Below are 20,642 nucleotides of genomic sequence, written 5' to 3'. Positions count from 1 at the left end.
TTTATAACCTTATACCTGAAAATGGGGTACAGAGGCTCAGAGGCAAATAATTTTTGCAACAAAAAATGTTTTAATATGCTCTCTCTTTTTATTGCCATCTACTTAAACTTTTTCCATTATTACATTATTTGTGTGGTTCATTATTACAACAAACATAAGGTGCACCACAGACAATTAGACTATTGGATTAACATAAAACACTGTTAAGACTTAATAAATTAAATTATTAACAAAATTACAGTCACATGAGAAGTTATTCATAAAAAAAATATACCGAGATTTAATAATTATGCAAAGATTATTTTCATGAGCAAAATGAAATGCTAATTACAGCTTGGCTTGCTTCTTCTGCTTCATAATAAGGCCTTGCAATCTGAACACATTTGCCTAATTTTTTAGCAATCAGCTTCAATCTTTGACTGTATTCACTCAAAGTATTCCGAAAAGTTGCATTTGCATCCTGAAATGATAACACTTACATTTAATTGTAGAAAGTGGTATGCAAATAAAATATTTAATGCAAGTATTGCTTAAACAAAAACTTATTTGAATGATCCTTGAAACAGAAAAATAATAAAATTTAAGCTTACTATAATTTATAAGTTTAAACTATGTGCATATACAGAAATATTTTTTGCTTTAAGTTTGTTTCCTTTGTAAAAAAAATAATAATAATAAATAAATAACTGTACAAATAAAACAGTATTTTAATATTTTTTATCGCAGCATAATTTCAGTACACATTGCATCAAAATAAAGTGGTTTAAAAATTATCGTTAAATGAATTAGATATGTTTTTTAAAAAATGATGCATGAAACAAACTTCATTTATTGTTTTGAAGCAGCATCACATAAAAAACTGAACATGTAAGGTAACTGAAAGCAACTGGTGAGCCTGATATCAAAATCTGGTGGACAAAAAGACACCAAAAATCTAAATTCCAGTAAAATCAGTATCTGCTGCATCCAGGGTTCAAAAATATAACATTTTTGAAAATATCCGATATTTTGATATACAGTGAAACCTCCCTTAACGGACACTCCCGAATAATGGACACCTCTAATTAATGGACATTTTTGCAAGTCCCAGTCCCTCAATATAGGCCATCCCATGTAATTCACTCTGAATAACGGACACTCCGAATAACGGACAGTTATTTCACAAAAAAGTTCCCTTGCGATCGTAGCACTTCCGGTTTTTTTTCTTTTCACAGAATATCTTATTAATTGATTGCCTTACAAAGCTTTTCATCCTCCACAACTGATATCCCCCCCCCCCGTCATTTCCTTATCACTGTTTCTTGGAATTAAAAGGGTGGTAATGGGCAGAGGCAGCGATTGGGGCTTAAAAAAGTTGGGGGGCAGAAAAAAAAAAGAACTAAAAGACATGGTACTTTTTGCGGGCAGCAAAAAATGAAAAAGAAAAAAAAGGACATAATTTTGTTACGGCTAGTTTTGAGAGTATTGAGGCAGATAAGTGAAAACAGATGTCAGTCTAACAATTAATGTACGTTTTTCTTAAGATTTTAATGAATTTTGTACACAATAAAAGATAAAAAAGAGGAAACTGGGCGCTTTTTCTAACTGGGGCTCTCGGGAGATGCAATTGAGCAGACCGGCGCCGGTAGTAGTCGGCTTTATGGCGCCGTAGTTTCGTTGGGTTGTTTAATTTTTAGATATGAAAAAGATTTGTCCATATTCAAGGTCATATTGCCAACTGTCAATCATGCAATAGTGATACTCGAGATAAAATAAATAAATTAACCATAAAAAATGTGGGGGGGGGGGGGTTGCTCCGCCGAATCACCGCCGCCGCCGTTGGTGATGGGATCTTCATACTCTGAGATGAAGTGAGAGGCAAGCGAACCTAATTTTCATGCAGCAATCGTAGCTTTGCAGTTGCAAACTTTAATAAAGGTGTGTTGATTTAGTTGATTTTTTTGTGTGACAGTATTATTTGAGTTTTAAAATGGCAACTAAAAGAAAGAGACTGACATTGAAAGAAAAAATTAATGTTTTGGATGTTGCCGAAAAAGAAAAAATAAGTGTGCGTTGTTTTGCCGATCGTTTTCAAGTTGGGAAAACTCAAATCAGCGAAATTTTAAAAGATAAAGACAAAATTAGAAAATTGTGCACAATTAGAGACTTTTCGGAAGCACTGAAATACAGTGAAGAATTGAAAAACTTTTTCCTGAGTAAAGGGGACACTGAAGGACTTGCTATGGTAAATGATATAAATATATTGAGAAACAGGCTTGTAATGCAAAAAAGAGATGTCAAACTGTTTTAACTGATTACTTTAATTGATTAAATGCTTTTTAAGACAAGTGTGTGCAGTCAGTATACATTTATTTAAAAAAAACAGATTAATTACACTTGACAAAAAATGTAGTAAACTTTTCGCAATTGTTTCGATTGTGTTCTACAAAGGGAAAAACAGCCCATTTTGAAAAAGGTAGATTAAGTAGTTCCTCCTAATAGCGGACACTTCCCAATAACGGACAAATTTTCTAGTCCCTTGACTGTCCGCTATTCGGAGGTTTCACTGTATATCAGATATTTTTATATATATTCGATATTTTCAACCAACACAAACTAAAGTCTTCAAAATAGTAGTAAGTCCTGTCATCCTCAAATCACTTTTTATTTTCTTATGTTATTATTACAATATGAAGACTTAAAATTAAGGTTTATTTTATTATTTAAATATAATATTTCATTTACTCATACTTTTACAGAGTTATATGGTTCGGAAATAAAAAATATGCATTAGTTGGTGCAGAGTTATAAGACATTTTCTTCTTTTCCAACCAATGTTTAATATTTAAATAGGCACTTTTAATATAAATTAAAACTGTTACATTACTAATAATTTTGTGAATATAAAATAAAAAAGGAATATTATATTACTTTGTTACATTGATGATGTATTAATACATCATAAAAAATATAGTACATAACTTTTTGGTTATTTTTTAATAATAAATGAACAATGCTACCATGAGATAAATTAATACCTTTGTGCTGAACAGTCAAGTAAGAAAAACAACGTTGAAAAAGCACAAATTTGCCAGTTACAGCAGACACGTGTTTCGGCGTTACAGGGAACGCCTTTTTCAATGCAAAAAGTAATGAGCTTATGGATGAAATAACGCCGAAACATGTGTATGCTATAATTGGCAAATTTGTGCTTTTTTTAACGTTGTTTTTCATACTTTAATGATACCATGATTAATTTCATTTTTACATTGAAAATACCATAATTGAAAAAATAAATATTGAAAATATCAAAATATCATGATATTTTCAAAATAAACATCGGATATATATCGATTGATATATATCGGCGAACCCTGGCTGCTTCCCTAATAAGCAACGAATAATTTGCTATACATTACAAATATTTTAAAAAAAAAGTCTTTCTCATTAGAATACAGTCGAACTCGCTTGTAACGAGCCTTGATTTTAACCAGAACTCGGATTTAGGGAGGAAATCACAAGTACTTGGTTGGTACAATGTTAAATCTAAGGGAGCAAAGCTCGCTAACAAGCAAACCCCGCTAACAGCGAGCAATATTTTTGTGATTCGTAAAATTTCCATTGACCTCTAGCTCAGTTTATCCTTTTTTGGTAAATTTTCTTAAATATTCCAAAGTCAACCAAAGTTATTGATGCATCGTAAATCCCGAGAACAAACAATGACATCACTTTTTTTAATTTGTGAAGTGAAGAAACATTTAAAAATTATATATCTGTATACATGCATATTTCTCAAAATTAATGACATAATTAAGAGACATTCATACAGTTCAAAGTAAAGCAACCAACTTATTTGGAGCTGTACAGTGATTGCAAAGAAGAAAAAAAAGCAACTATGAAGAATTTTAAAGTTTTTTTCAAGAACTTGCTTTTTACAAGCACTCGAATATAATAAGCAAATATTGTGGTCCCTTTACATTCGTCATAAGTGAGTTTGACTGTATTAGCTAGTGACTCAGCTTAAGAATTATGTTTATTTAGGCTATTTATTAATAAAAAGTAATTAAAAGGGATCAATCCTAGTAAAATTATGACATTATTTCATAATGTAAGAGATATTAGCATGAAAATGAGCAAAACATTTAAACTTTCTTTAATATACAGTGCAGCCTCGTTAATAGGAACTCAAAGGAACCTTTAAAACTAATTCATCTAAATCAAAAAACAATAAATAGCCAGGACTGCAGAGCCAAAGGGGGCCCCTTGTTCACCGTGTCAAACGACTGGGCCCTTCCGATATAAAACTTATAAAATTTATAGGTACTACTCCAATTCCGAGCCGGGTCCTCCCCTAGTTCCCAACTAGACTGACCATGGTCTCTCGTTGGGCCTGCAAATAGCATTATGTGGGAATACAATAGTGCGGGGATCGCAAACGCATTCGTCTTCACGGTAATTCTTCGTAAATGAGGTTCGACAGTAGGGGAGAGTGGGGTAAAACCGGAAAGTCAGGAGCAAACCGTGTACCCTCTTCCATCCCCTGTAAGCGCTGCAATCACATGGACAAAGGAAGAACTACCTTCCACCTTGATAAAAAAAAAAGCAGTGGCCATTAAATTAGAAAGCAATAGACTCACTTCTTTTGTTATTGTGAAGAAAATTCAGTTTGAGTAGTTTTTGCTTAAAATGTTTGAACAAAACTAGACCGATTATACTATGTTCCTGTTTCTGCAACAGTAAAGGTATGTAGCCCACTAGTGGGGCAAAACCGGGTAAAATAACTTTTTTTTTTACAAAAAGCTTTATAAAAATTTTAAAAAGAAAACAATTATGGTTCTGAAACTGTGGTTGCATTAATAGATAACTAGTGCATACTTTTGCAAATTTTGTTCCTTTATGCTATTATGCTAAAAACTACCCCAATTTCCCCTATAAATAATTTAGGACTCGACCGATGCATCGGCGCCGATGGTTTAACAATTTAGCCATCGGCATCGGCATCGGCCGCCGATGCTAACTTGCAGGAAACATCGGCCCATCGGCCTTAAAAACATCGAAAAGCCGATGGATTGGCCGATGTTTTCGAAAAAAATGAACTTTGCTGTTTTACTTTTTAATACAAAATAAAAAGAGTTATTGTTTTCATATAAAATTGTTTACTTAAATTTCAGTATGAATTTCTTCTTTAATCACACCTGAAAGAGTTTTTAATACTGCATTGAGGTACCAAACAAGTTAATTATTGCGTTGTTTTTTGCGGCTGGATGTACGTATGTATCTCATAAGTCAACTCAAAAATGGTAAGCGGTAGAAGGTTAAAATTTCGCATGTGGGGGGTGTGCGTAAGTTCCAGTTGTGCACTTCCCGATTTGTTTTCGATCGGGTGTTCTAAAAAGCCTATTTACTAATTTTTGTTGTGGCTATTAATTACTTATTTCAATGCAATACTAATATAGCGTCTCAGACTGACGATCATTTGGTGATATATTGTTGAATTGGAGACTAACTTGGAAACAAATATGAGATGTCGAAACTGGCTTCTGTGTCATTTTGTTACATTCCCGTTGAACCGACGGTAATTTTTAATTTTTCGATATTTGTAATATGAATCACAGTAATGCAGTCTTTTCTGTATTGCTTCGGCGGTGGTACAAGTTTGAAGACCGTCGAAATACATTTTCGGGTCCTATTTCTCTGTCACGGAAGTTGTAAAACATTTACCATAAGCATTTTTGTAACTCCTACGGTGCCCCTAAGGTAATGGGGCCTGTTGCACAATTGCAACATTTGCTATATTTTAAATCCGCCACCGCACGTCAAAACAAACTCGGGTGCAAGTTTTAAAAGGGTTTTTCTGCTCAATGTTTATGATTATTTTAAACTCAATTTTTTACGATTATTTTTTGTATTTCCGAGAACACTTGCATGCCCCCTTCCCCCTCCCTCTATTTATGAAAATAATTTCTAGTTGTACTTCCGAGTCGTTTTAAACCATCACCATTCATTAAATTAGATTTTTTTTCAAACTTTATCTATTGTTTAGGATGAATTTGGAGCATTAATGTGAGAAATTGATTAAAGACGTTTTGAATGGTGACATAATTCGGAACATAATTTCTTTTCTCAGCAAAAAAAGTTACTAGCTTTTATAAAAAAATGCAAACTTTTCTATTCATAAATTTTAAATAAGTATAAAAATATTCCTATTATAATTTAATAGTGTAATTTATCTGTTACTCTTTTTGTTTAATTTGATTACTAAAAAAATGTGTACTTGCAATCTTTCCACTTTAATTGGGTAATTTGTTGACGGTTTCATATTTTGAGCAATCACGATTGCTTATTGTTCTCATTTGACCGTTTTTGTCCGTGTCTTTTTCAACTTGGACCAGAAGCCTTTCAGCACCACCGCCCACCGTCCTCTGCTGGCGGCGCGGCGCGGCTGCTCCGGTTTTGAGCAATCTGATCTCCTGGTCGGAGCCGTCCATGTCCTACACACACGCACGTTCACACACACACACATACACGACTTCACACACATACGCTCACACACGCCTACGTGCATACACACAGGTCTACGCACACACACAACTATGCACACGTAACCGCCAGGGAGGAGAGGCAGGCTTGGGAGGGACAGGAGTCGTTTCTAGAAACAATAACTCCAATGAGTAGGGTCCTGTCTCAGTTCGTGATTGCAAAAAACATAATTTGGATTCAAAATTTCAGAATTCAAATTAATTTTCTTTTTTATTTATTCTTTTTCTTAAATAATTAAACAACGTAATTTAAATTTTTTTAACTATGCATAGTGTATCTAAATCCATACATTATTATATTATAACTAAAATCTTAGTTATGTGCTCAATTAAAAAAAAAAATTAATCAATTGGTTATTTAACAGTGTCTTTGTTTTTCTTCCATGTTTTCCTTTCTTTTTTTTTTCTTTTTTTTTCGAATTTGTTCTTTCACTGTCATCATACAGCAATCAAAAAAGGAGAAGCATAACTACACCTTATACAGATTGTACGTAGTACGATCCAAAAGTTCGGGGAAAAGCTGCATAAACCCTTACCCAGAATAGTTCATATTATCGAAGCACATCCACCTTCAAAGGGTCACCTTGAGTGACTATTTACTTCAGCCAATAGTCATATAACTTTTGGTAACACTCCTGGAAGTCATTTTTCACAATCTTCTGTGATGCAGCTTTATCTTTTCCTGACGAAAGAAAGCGGCGTCCATGCAAATGTTTTTTTTTTTTTTTGCTGAGAACAGGTAAAAGTCACACGAGTTAAGTTCGACGAAACGTTATGCTATTTGTTTGTCATATCAGAGAATTTGACCAATCGAACCGTGCATCCTCAACATGAAAGTCGCCTGCTTCCCCACGATGAAGTTAAAAGCAGCAGCGCAAGAGCCCTTTCAGGAGATTACGAAAAATGGCTCACAGGAGTGCTTCTAAAAGCTATACGAACGTTGGCAGAAGTGCACAGTCGTTCAAGGTGACTATTTTGCAGATAGATGTGCTTCGGTAATTATTCGGTAACTATTCAGGGTAAGGTTTTATACAGATTGTCCTCGAACTTTTAGATAATACTACGTACGTATGAGTTTTCAGCTTAATATTTCATAACGTTTTTGAGCGACGCAAGTGTACGCGCATGAAGACATCACAAGAGGACTTGCGATAATTAACTGAGGAGTTGTTCAAAATGGATATTTCGGTCATCTATGTGTTCTTAGGTACATATGCATGTACAGATGTGCCGAAAAAACTTGTGAAGTTTAAGTTGGGTGGTCGTAAAATAGAAATTTAGGTCAAAATCTGATTTTTTTTTGTGATTACAATTCCCTATTTGTAGAAAGGAAGTAAAGTGAAATGAATAAATGATCTTTTAAATCCCTAGCAATCTTAGTAATTTATTTCCATTAGTTTTTTTTTTTTTTTTTTTTTTGCCATCGGCCATCGGCAATCGGCCATTTGGAGAAAACAATCGGCCATCGGCCATCTTTGAACAATCGGCCAACAATCGGCATCGGCCCATCGGCCAAAAAATGCCATCGGTCGAGCCCTAAAATAATTATTGAATAAGAAATTAGATAATGTCAACTTATAATCAACAATTTTTCAAACAAACTAACTTTGATTTTTCGAATAAGTGCAATGGGCACTATTGCAGAAATAGCTCTGATAACACAGTGAAAACAATTTAGTTTATACCACAATCACAATGAATAAAACAAGTTAGGAGTTAAAGATGTCAAAGTACTCACATCAAGCTGTAATTCAAGACTGTTGATTTCGTCAGTATAAGAATTCAGGTACTCCAACTGATCCTTTGAAAAAATGTTCAACTTTAGATGTTAAAATTATGCTATTATCCATTGTGCAATAACAAAATAATTTCAAAATTTGATAAAATAAAAGATGATTTTGGTGCAGTTAGCCTATTAGAATCCTTGAGCCATTAAAAACAACCAACTAATTTTAGTTTGTTTGTTGTTGTTTCTGATGCCCCTTGGAGCACTCAAGGTGATGGATAACGAAAGCGATAATACGTTTTTTAGGCTAATATAGGCGACTTCCGTTTAACTGAGCCCCATTTAGGTAAAAGTCCGACTTTTGCTCAGACACATAAGACAGATAGCACAATTCAGATTTAATACAATACAAGGAAAGATTAGAAGAACACCCAGGGCAGTAGGAAAGAATTTAACCCGCGCCTCTCTGCTTACAAGCAGTTGCTGAGCAATAGAGCTCGGCCACTGAGGGCTCCTTGGTTCGTTTTAATCGGGCGCAAGGGTTTCAATAAGCTAACTGATGATGAAACAATCAAAATACAGGGACATGCTACTGCAGGCCTTTCAAGACTTTATTTTTGACAAACAATAAGGATAATGAAAATAATAATTTCATTCAAAATAAAACTACAGTAGAACCTCTCAGTAAGGGACACTAATGGGACCATACATTATGTCCCTTAAATAGAGGTGTCCCTTCTTCGGAGGTATTTTAGTTTATGCATGCAGTGTGTTAACTCAGTATAATTGTTTTATGAACTTAAACTAATAATATTTTAGACTAAATATTTTTCATTTTTCAGACAACTAAATAAAATTCACACTTAATGTTTTTTTATTTCTTTAATTAAAATTAAGTCAAAAATTTGGCATGTCCAAAGTTTTGCAGTATAAAGCAATTATTTTGAAGTAATTCAATGCATGAATTTGCTTCACGTCATGTAATGTACATTTACAATGGAAGACATTGTGAATTACAATTAGTTTCCACATTTCAATTTGTATATACATAGCTAGTAAGTTTCTGTGCCCTCTCTATTGGCGCTGAGCCTACTTGAATAAAAATCTGGGTGGGCAAATTATGCATGTAACTTTCAGCAAGACTTTTACAATAAATACTTGTTTCTTTAACATTTGTTAAAGACTTAGTTTATTCTCCTCAATTATTTTTTAGAGGAAATGTGAAACTTGAATTATAGTAAATTCACTCTTTCTTATGCACTTGGACATAACTTTTTGTAATTTTTTTCTCTGTGACTGTCCCTTAAATCGAGTGTCCCTTAATGAGAGGCAAATACATGGAGATCCCTATTCAAAGGGACTGGGACCAGAAAAAATGTCCCTTAAATAGAGGTGTCCCTTATTCGGAGGTGTCCCTTACGGGAGGTTCTACAGTACAATAAAAATGGCATCATAAAGAGATACCAAAAATAATCTTCTGGATTTTCTTCATATGTTTTTTTTATCTTAGGAGCATATTGTTTTCCATTAAATCAGTAAACTGTTTGAATTGCCACTTTTAATTGTTTATGACAGCCTTTTGAAACCCATAGTGGTAATTACAAGATTTGAAAATTCCCCACAAGTACAGGTACATAGCTGGATACTAAGATTTGGGGAGAGCTAAAATTCGATTTTTCAGCACTAGAAAATAAACATCTTTCATACAGAAACAATTCAAAATATGGCTTATTTAAAGATGTTTTTTGCAGTTTAAGATGCATTACCATTGAAAGGTTTTGGAAATTAAAAAGTCATTCTTTGTTGAAAAGTTTTCTTTATGATTATGTACAATTTATGTGATTAAAAGTAGTGTGCAAACAAGAAATCAATAAATCTTCATGCATGATCCTTCAACTTCTAGAACATTTATCAAATCCAGCATGTCAAAAGTAATTTGTAAGAATTTTCACACCATATCTTAATTTTAAACATTGTAAATATTTGCTTTTAAAATAGAAACTTGTCAAAAAAAAAAAAAAAAACCTGTTAAATAAAACATTAACAGTATCTTACTAATTTCTGTAAAAAAAAAAAAAGAAAAAAAGAAAAATACTTACTTTTACTCGAGGATCTACAGCTTCACAATCATCCATTCTCACTTCTTCTACACTGACATATTACTTAAAGTAAACCACACTATAAAGAAAATTTCTTAAAAACAAATAAGTGGAAGAGTTTCATAGGTGAAAGCTTAGCTGAAAGTGTAATAACATATTAACATTATGGATAGGATAAAATAGTACAATTATTTATAAGCAAAGCTTGAAATATTGTTCTGAATTCAGCAGGAGAGCTTTAAACTGCTGGATGATCTATAAAACCTAATCCTCTGTAAAACACTCCAACTTTTCCTGAGGTAAAAGGTGGTATATAGTATTGCAGTTTCCCCCCCCCTCCCTCTGAGTTGCATGTAAACAGCTTTTTATGGCACATCAAATATAACACAATACTTTTTTTTTTCTAATTTGAGGTTTTTAACTGAAAAATTATTTTATAAATAAAATAGTGCAATAGATTTCTTATATTAACTTACCGGCGGTTTTGCACGTCTTATCACGCCATAGCAAGATCACGTCGCTAGCGTTTTACACGTATTTTTCTGACACTAAATTTTCGTTGTCAAATGGTCCAAGGCGTAGAATCCTGCGTTTCCTTTCCCCTCTCCTGAGAGCGGCACCCCGGAGCGCACGGGCCCACCTTCTGTATTCACACAATACCCTTTCATCAGGTTGGGGTTTCAAGGTTCAGTGCATCCTTCTTATCAACGCAAAGATTTCTAAGCAAACCTCCTTGCTATTTATTGTAAGCATCTGCTAAAAGCAAAACTTGATTCCAAGAATGAAATATCCACTTCTCTTTCTTCTAAGCTTAAAATTTACATTTAATTAATAATTGTGCTGTAAATGGATGCACCATAATTTAATCGACGACAATGACATTCAATTACATTTCAAATAAATTAATAAATAAAAGCCGCGAGATTTCAAATTGAACGAAAACAAACTAAGTATCCTTTTGGAAATAAATTTATAGCTACGGCTTTATTCGCTACTAACATATAATTTAGGAACTTTAAGTGTTATAAAATCACAATGCTGTAAAGAAAACCAAAGAGTACACGTAAAAGATCAATTTTCAACTTTTATGTGCACTTACGTCGCGTTTTATGCACATTTAGGCAGATGTTGTACTCAAAACACATTATAAAAAATATAAAAAAAGGGATATTTTTTCAAATTCATTTACTCTAACTGATTGGCCTTGGGTTTCGGTCGCAAATTTCAATCATTAATATCAGAAACATTTTAAATTCACCGATTCTGTCTAATACTTCAGCTTATAATTATTTTAATCACAAAGAAAAACAAACATTTATCTCTTAGCATACAATTTCAATTCTGTATGAGTAAAAAAAAACTAAATAAACAATATATAGTAAGAGCAAAAATTTTGCACAACACCAGGCAGCTATTGTGCTAACATTTATACTTCAGTTGTTAGCAAAGAACAATAATAATATTTTTTTTATTGTTATTAAAAATGGAAAAGTATATGAAAATGAATAGTTTCCAAAAAAAAAAAAAGAAAATCAAAAATTGAATCGTTTATAGCTTTTTCTTTTCAATAAAAAATAAAGAGCCTCGGAATTTTTTTCATTGAAAGGGGGAAGAAATTCAGAAGAATGGGACCTGACTCTTAGTAAAGGAAATTTCTATGGAGTTGCTTAAGATCTACAGTATTTTGTAGGAAGATGGAAATGGGGAAATGGTTAAGTGAGAATTTATAACTATTCTCTTATGTAAAAAAAGGAATAATAATAAATAGAGAAAAATAAATAAAAGTTTAAACCGTTTTTTAATTAAAATAAAACTTCAGCAGAGCTTAACTATTTGTACTTTATTAAGCAACAAATCCAGAATTTTCATTGATCTCAATTTGCCCAAAGCCTGATATTTATCTAAAATCACTATTTAATCTGTGCGATTGCTTGATACAAGTCATATGATCTTTCAATTCCTTGGAACAACTTAAGCAAAAATAATTATAAAACCTTGATTTTTATAGAAAAATCATCGGAAATTCAGCCATAATTTTTGACTCAAAAAAAAATAAATTCTCAAAAACTTCAATTATTTTGAAAAATTAACCTTCTTCTACACTTTTGCATAAGAAAATCTTTAATGCCATTACAATAAAAGTTAGCTATCATCCAAATATTCTTTCATTTTAAGCAATCCAGAAATATGATTGTGTGTTGATAAAAGGTTTGCAAAATGTGGAACCCCCTCCCCCCCCCCCCCCCACACAACACATCCTAGTTCTAAGAAAATATATCTCAATTTACTCTGCAGTTCATTATGGAATTTGGATTTTTCAAAGATGAGCCTTTTTACTCAACTTTGAACGCTTAGATACTTAGTTACGAATGAAATTGCATTCCGGTAAATGGGTCTCTTAGTGAAAAAAGCGATAAATAGTTGATTTGAGGGAATATTTTACATTTCAATGGAATTTTTCTTGTAACAAGTGTTTTTTTTATTTATTTATTTATTTATTTATTTTTTGGTTATTGATCTGGCAGATTTTTCTGAAAAGTAAATGGAACTTTCATTATATCGCGCGTTTAAATAAATAGCGCTTTTAATTAGTCTAATGAAAATTGAAAGGTAATCGGAGAAAATTGAAATCGAAAAGTCATCATATTTTTCTTATTTATTTATTTATTTATTTATTTATGTTTTTTTTTTTTTCTGACTTCTATATTTTGCTTCTTTCCCAACAAGCGCAATAAAATGACCGCCTTACTAATTATTTGATTTGACTTTTGTTTTAGCTCCAGTTAAACGCATTTTTTTTTTTTTCTTGTTTGTTTTAATTTCCAAGCCACGGTTTTGCTCGTAGTAAATATCAAAGAAAAATCTCTGAGACAAATTCTTTAAGCAAAATTTTAAACGAGCAAAAAATAAAAAGATTAGTAAAGAATAATAATGACAATATGTTGAAAAAAGGAAAACCATGTAACCAACGGAAGAAATTCTAGCAGAAATTTTATTCCAAAAACATATTGTACTACACTCATGGCATTGATCTGGAAGATACACTATTTTTAGTTTTACGAAAAAGAGCTTTTGCCCTTGATAGCTTCAAGGACACATTTTATTTACGGTTAATGAAAAAACCTACAAAATGCATGCCCATTCTGGCATTGTACTTCTAAAAGACTTTTGTAGAAGGATAGTATATTTCTTTGTCCAGAATCGTATTTTACTTCATTCTTTTTCACTTCCTAATATCAAAATACAAAAAGGAACTAGTAAGATTATCCCTGCTAGTGCACCGCCTACATTTCACGTTGTGAATTACGGGGCCCTCCATATGTGTTATTTCTCGAAAAGTAACAAAGTGCATTTAAATACTTCCTTTGAGTGAAATGCTTTGTGTTCTATGACACATTTCTGTGAAGTTTCCTATTTCTTCCGGCTGACGATACTTGAGTGTTTTTCTTTTATATGCTTATCTTTGACATGTAGTCAACTATTATTCTCCAAGAACATATAAGACGCGTAAATGCTCTTTCGTACGCATTTGTCTGCTAGCCAGCTATCTGCAAAGTTTATATATTCTTGTTTGTTTAAATTAACGATATAAATGGATTCAGATTCAGCATCAGATCAAGAAAGTCTGATCCAATCATAAGAGGAAGACTTCGGTTCCTCGGAGTATGAATCAGAGGAAGATGAGGTTTGCATAGATGACGTTAGGGACTGGTGTAAAGTGAATAGTTCAGAAAAGAGATGTGCACCGCCTAAATTTCCTTTTCTTGGAGATCCTGGAATCAAAGCCACGTTTTATGACAAAGGAGATCCACTAGAATATTTCCGATTATTTTTTAATGACCAAATAATGGATCACATTGTTATTGAAACCAACTGATATGCCGACCAGTACTTAGAGACTGCTCATCTAACACCTTCATCCCGATCATTGAAGTGGAAAGAAACAGATGCAGAGGAGATGCATAGATTCATCTCACTTCTTCTACTCCAAGGAATCACCCAAAAACCCGTAGAAAGATGGTTCTGGTCAAAGCGACCATCAATAACCACTCCTTTTTACGGTCGAGTAATGAGCTCGACACGTTTTTCTCTGATAATGAAATTTCTTCATTTTGTGAATAACGAAACTATCGATGCAAGTTATCCCGCACCTAAATTGAAAAAAATATATGACATTCACAACATGTTGACGAAAAATTTTCAATCGGCATATGTACCAGAGGAGGAACTATCAATCGACGAATCTTTGCTAGCATATAATGGGCTGCTGGGTTGGAAGCAATACATTCCAACCAAGCGAGCGAGATTTGGGATAAAAATGTATGAGCTCTGCGAATCCAGAAGTGGATATATATGGAACTCTATTATTTACACTGGCAAGGATACAGCTTTCAAAGATATTTACGCGCATTTTGGATTATCGACCAAAAGTGTCATGACACTTGCACACGATTTGTTAGGAAAAGGATATACAATTGTTACAGACAATTTCTACACTTCTCCTGAGCTTGCAGATCTTTTAATCAAGGAAAAAACCGATATTTACGGAACAATGAAGGCAAACAGAAAAGGTTTACCTGCCGAGATCAGAAAAAAAGAGAAATTAGAGAAAGGTCAAATTGTAGCATATCAGAAAGGAAAAATGTGTGTGATGAAGTGGCAAGATAAAAAGACAGTATGCATGCTCAGCACAATTCACAATGCTGATACTGTTAATATTGGCGCTGATGATAGAATCAAAACTAAACCCGTAATGGTGCATGAGTACAATTCGACAATGGGTGGGGTGGACAGATCTGATCAATACCTATCCTATTACAGCATAACAAGAGATCAGCAAAGGAAGTATTACAAAAAAATCTTTCGGCACTTACTGAGTCAATCGGTTTGGAACGCTTTTGTAATTTTTAAAAAGAACGGTGGAACTCTATCCCATGTAAATTTTCGACTTCACCTGATTGAAAGACTAATTGAACATTCTGGAGAACTAAAATGTGTGCCAAATCGTAGCGTAGGGGTAAAAGCATCGGAAAACATCTCGAGATTGACCGGAAGGCATTTTCCCTCCTATGTTACAAATAACTCAACAAGTAAACAATATCCTGTAAGGAAATGTGTTGTTTGTGGCAGTAAAACAAACGATAACGGGAAACGCATTTTCTTTTCGTGAAATTTTATAGCACAAAATATCTGTTTTTTTTTTTGTTTTTTTTTTTTTTTTTTGTGCTACAAAGCATTGGTTATTTCCTGTTAGTTCTCAACACAAAGATGATTTTTATTTATTTATTAGGGCAGTTCTCAAAAGGTGGGAACAAAAAAGTTAACTTTGAGCAATTTCAAAAATTTTCGAATTTGATATCAATTTTTCTTTTATTCTATAGTATGCATACCTAGAACACAATATATGAACATGAAAAGACAGCAGGTATTTGTAAAAATTGTTAATTAACAAATTAAATCAGCAATCTGTAGGTAACAGATTTTGGACATTGTTGTCATGTAGGTAACGGATTTTGGACATCATTATAATGTAAGTTTCACCATTTTTGACAACTGTTAATCTGATTTTTAACTTTTCCAATGAAAATTTTATTTACTACTTTTTGAATTTTGCAATTTAATGATAAAGAGGATATTAATGAAGTACTTGAATGGCTATACATACTGCTCTTTACATATAATAAAGTTTTGGAATGATTTTGAAGAAGTTGATGAAAGGTAGAAAAAAGCTTCATGGAAATAATTATACAAACTTGTAGTTTGATTTATTGGGACAAATAAGGAATAAAAATAGAAACAAATAAATACGACATATATATTTTTAAAGGAAAAATAAACAAAATATTCTTTAAGAAAGAATGTAAAAAATGACATCAGTTTTAATAACGAATATTTTTTCTAATGTCATAAGAATTAAAACGATGTCTAAAAAAATTATTGAAAAAAGAAATTCGTATTTCTATTTCGAGATCGTTAAATTATGTTTAAAAGAAAGAGAAAAAAAAAATTCTAAAATAATAAAAGCGGCGGGAAAAAAAATTGCTAGCGCAGGTGATAACGTCGCCAAAACTGGTGCAGCTGACGATTAACTACATTTGTTAAACTGGAATCCCCCTCTGGTAACCTTGAGCGTATCGTATACTGTGTTGTCGCCAATGTCGCCAGCGGAAGTTTGCTTGGCGATGTTAGCGCAAAATGGCTTTCGTTCGATCATAGAAAGCCATGTTACTACTGTAATTTATGCATTGTTCAATGTGTAACGTATTAATTATGCAAAATACCAATGGATTAAAGAAGATAACATTATAATAACCTTTTTTATTGAGGTTAGAAGACAGTGGATCATCAAAAATTATGAATAAACGGACAGAATTATCGGCATCAAGATCGTTACGCCATTTGGACATCTCACATGTATGTTTAAGAAAAATCATTTTTCTTCTAAGATACTGCATAAAAGCTTATGAAAACACTTTTAAACAATTAAAAATTGATTCTGAGGATCGATAAATACCTTTAAAACGAAAACATCATATACTTAGTTCTCAAATAATAGCATTTTAAAGATCGCAACTTTTGGACATACATCAAATTTCAAAGTTACGTTTTTTTAAAATCGTTTACAAAGTAAGTAATCTATCTTTATTTTTGTTATCTGTGTAAAATATTAACAAAAAGTTATTCAGTGTAAGATTCATACCTTTAATTTTTTTTTTTGAAACGTATGGAAATAATTTAAAAAATTTTTTTTTTAATGGTACATTTGCTCAGTTAACGTTTTGGTATATCCAAAATTGTGCCTTTTAGCAAAGAAAATATTTTTTTAAGGGCATTTGAAGAGCTTTTTTTCCATAATTTATGTCAATTCTTGTCTCTATACAGCATTAAAATTTACCTCAAAAATTTTAGAGTTAATTAAAATGAAAGTTATTTGGTGTTGAAGCTTCAAAGTTGAAGTCTGTGTTTGTTCCCACCTTTTGAGAACTGCCCATTAATATAAACAATGTTTGACACTTTTATCCCTGCAAAACTTGTGAGTTGCTGTATTAATTATCAATAGATTTCACTTTGTTCAATTTTTTTTGTCTATAAAGTACACTGTTTTTTCAAAAATTATTCCTTCAACTACAGGAAAGTCATTTCAGGTGTAAGTTATGATTTTGTTTGAGTTTTTTTTTTAAAAACAAAATCATTGATAAGAATAACTAAATAATATATATGTATTATTTCTTTTTTCATAGCGAAACTATTCATAATGTGTCCTATATTTGTCCTATATTTCTTGTGGAAAATGTCCTATATGTGACAAGTCAATCACTTCTACCCCTGATCTTATGAGTTCTCCAAGCCGGTGAAAAATGAACTTGCAAGGACTCGGCTCGCTCATTCTTAGATCCAGCACTGGTGAAGTGAACTATATAATACCAAAACCCAGAGAACATAATCTTAGAACAACAAAGTAGGCAGTTAAAAAATCCATTTCAACAAAAATGTATAGAATTAAAGGCAGACCAAGACAAAATTCAAAACTATCTGCAAACTAAAATAATTTCCTCAAAATCTTCTGCAGCATGATGTTCTATATAACGGCACAAACAGCAAAAATGATAAGTTGAAAGCAAGTAGTACAGTACTTTTAAAAGCGACCAGCATATTTTTTTCAATTATATTTACTAGTTTTTCAAGATTATATAATAGGGGCACCTCAACCGACATTTATCTCTTACAAAGAAAAAAAAAATGGATAAAACCAAAATTCGTTTCAAAAAAAAGCAAAATTATCTACCAATTTTCAGCAAACAACCCTTTTGCGTTGTCTATATTATCTGGGTCTGATTGTCTGAATCTATTTTCTTCCTTGGAAGTAAGAAACAAGTTTACAGAGATAAAAGCTTTATATGAAAATCTGTATCTCAAAGCTAGAAGGACGTAAGTCACATTATGATAATTTTACAGGTGAGAGTAAACTTTTTTCTGGCTCATGCAAAGGAAGGAAAACGTGCTCTGTTAACCCTGGTGAAAAAAATGAAAAGGATTTTTTTTAAAAAGAATAACGTTGGAAAGGCTTGATGTAAAATAGGCTTCTACATACAATGCACTAACAAGCGGAAAATCACAATTTCTGGACTTACGTCCGTCTGGCTCTGAGGAACAGAAATGTCTTAGTATGCTGAAATATGATACTTTGATACTAATTATCATTTATTCACGACTCTGCTGTTATGTCTGCTTTGGTACCTCAGAAGGGGGCTACATTATATCCTTGAAATACACTATTTTCATTTTGTTTACACTAATGAGTTAAACAGTCAACAAAGGATCCAACTTTTACCAGTAGTCTGATAGAGCCACTTGGAGATACTTACCAAAACCATCTGAAGAAGCTCAAATGGTCTATTTTTCACTGTAGAAAGTTTTACTTCTCAATGTATAACATAACTTCACTGATAACAATACCTAAAAAATACCTTACAACCATCAAAGATCGACAACCAAAACAGATCGATGTTCAAAAATGTTGGTTCTAACAAACACAAAGCTGAAAAAACATTCAAAGTGAAAAAAAAAGCCTGAAATCCATTTTCTTGAGTAGTTTCCTAAGAGTTGGCACAATACCCTTTATTATGATTCAAGCTATATTTCACTAGTAAATTCAAGTTCTATCAAAAGAATTTCACAACGTTTGTGGTCAAAAACCGAAATCATTTGCAGATAAATAGATTTCCTAGAACACTAAAGAGGGTTACAAATTATTGTCCTTGTAATTTTTTTAAAATCTAAAAACAAATCAAAAGTTTTTTTTTTTTAATTTTGTTGAATTGGAGAAAGAAACATACTTTTATGGTTCAAAGCTTGAATTTTTTCCAACATTTTTCATGGCACAGAAATAAGAATTAAATTCTTCTATCATTTGTATTCTAACACCGTTACTTTCTTTTTTTTTTTTTTTTTTTTTTTTTTGCAATAATGTTTGTAAACTAAATTTCCATCACTCAATTGTTGCCATTACGCAGAGAAAAGATTTAGGAAGTACTAAATGAAGCGTAGCCTACAAGGGTGCAGCGTCAATGCTTGCGTTCGACGAGCTCAACCGGTAGCTACCGATTAATTGAACATGTGACAGCTAATGACGGGGGTCAGCCAATGCTAAAGCATTGGAGATGACGTCATTTACTTGTCATGTGATCAACCAGCCGGTGAGCAACCGGTCGCTCTATAAATACAACCAAAGGGTGCAACAGTTCTTTGTGGGCTACTGGAGTCCCTAAATGAAAACGAGGGACGATAAGTTCAGAAGGAAATTTGACTTCCTACAGGTCGTCCGAAGGGGGATGGAGGGAGGGCAACTACCCCGTGCCCCACAAAAGGAGGGGCGACCGTATATTATAGATGCAGTCATTAACACAAAACAGATATAATCGTTCTAATAATTCTCTATTTTTTTTCCTTGTCCACAGAAATATTCCTCTTTCTTTCCCAGTCTCCAAGAAAGTTTAAGGGGCATATAGAAAAAGAAAAGAAAATTAATTTGAAGTCTGCAATGTTGAATTCAAATTATGTTTTTCGCAATCACGAACTGCGACAGGACAATACTCATTGGAATTATTGTTTCTAGAAACGGCTCCTGTCCCCCCAAGCCTGCCTCTCCTGCTGGGCGGTTACGTTGTGCATAGTTGTGTGTGTGTGTAGGCTTGTGTGTGCGTAGACCTGTGTGTATGCACGTAGGCGTGTGTGAGTGTATGTGTGTGAAGTCGTGTGTGTGTATGTATGTGTGCGTGTGAAGTCGTGTGTGTGAGCGTGCATGTGGGTCATAGATCTTAAAATAGAATAGATGTGCCTTCTCCCCACTTTTCTCCTCAGAGCGCGCGTCAACATCCCCCGTTGAACATCACGTGATCAAGGGACACCCCTCACAAGAAACTGTTTCCCTTATCGAAGAGTATTACTTTGCGCCTCGATCACTTGCACAATTTATGGAATTTAAAGCATTTAACCCATGGGTTAAATGCTTTAAGGGTTAAACCCCCTTTAAGCATGGGTTAAATTAAAGCATTTTAACCAATATCAAAGAAAAAGGGAACACTCTGTCCCTCACGTAACACCTCATATTTTTCACTGAAAGTAATAAATAAAAAAGGTAACAATTTTTTTTCCATTAAGATACCGCAAATGTATTTGTTGTACTTTTGCAAAAAATGTTCTTTGTTATCTTTTTAAGTTATTACTTTTTTAATGAAATGCGGGACAAAATGACAGCTTTTTCATGGAGTGGTTCATTAGACATTTTCCCAATCATAA

The 20,642-nt window shown here is 32.9% G+C and overlaps 1 protein-coding gene across 1 annotated transcript in view; it reads right to left on the bottom strand.

Annotated features, from left to right (window-relative positions):
- LOC129226000 (SH3 domain-binding protein 5 homolog) overlaps positions 1-19,296 on the bottom strand; it is a 32,180-nt gene extending 12,884 nt beyond the window's left edge. Inside the window, exons 1-4 of the mRNA XM_054860574.1 lie at positions 19,181-19,296; positions 10,344-10,422; positions 8,257-8,319; positions 332-460 (exon numbers count right to left, since the gene is read on the bottom strand). Coding sequence (XP_054716549.1) covers positions 332-460; positions 8,257-8,319; positions 10,344-10,379 — 228 coding nt within the window. The 5' untranslated portion in view covers positions 10,380-10,422; positions 19,181-19,296. The remainder of the gene's footprint in view (positions 1-331; positions 461-8,256; positions 8,320-10,343; positions 10,423-19,180) is intronic.
- Between the last annotated feature and the right edge of the window lie 1,346 nt (positions 19,297-20,642).

The sequence above is a fragment of the Uloborus diversus genome, chromosome 7 (genome assembly GCF_026930045.1).
Source record: "Uloborus diversus isolate 005 chromosome 7, Udiv.v.3.1, whole genome shotgun sequence".
Classification (NCBI taxonomy): Eukaryota; Metazoa; Arthropoda; class Arachnida; order Araneae; family Uloboridae; genus Uloborus; species Uloborus diversus.
This window is presented reverse-complemented; position numbering and strand designations above follow the sequence as displayed.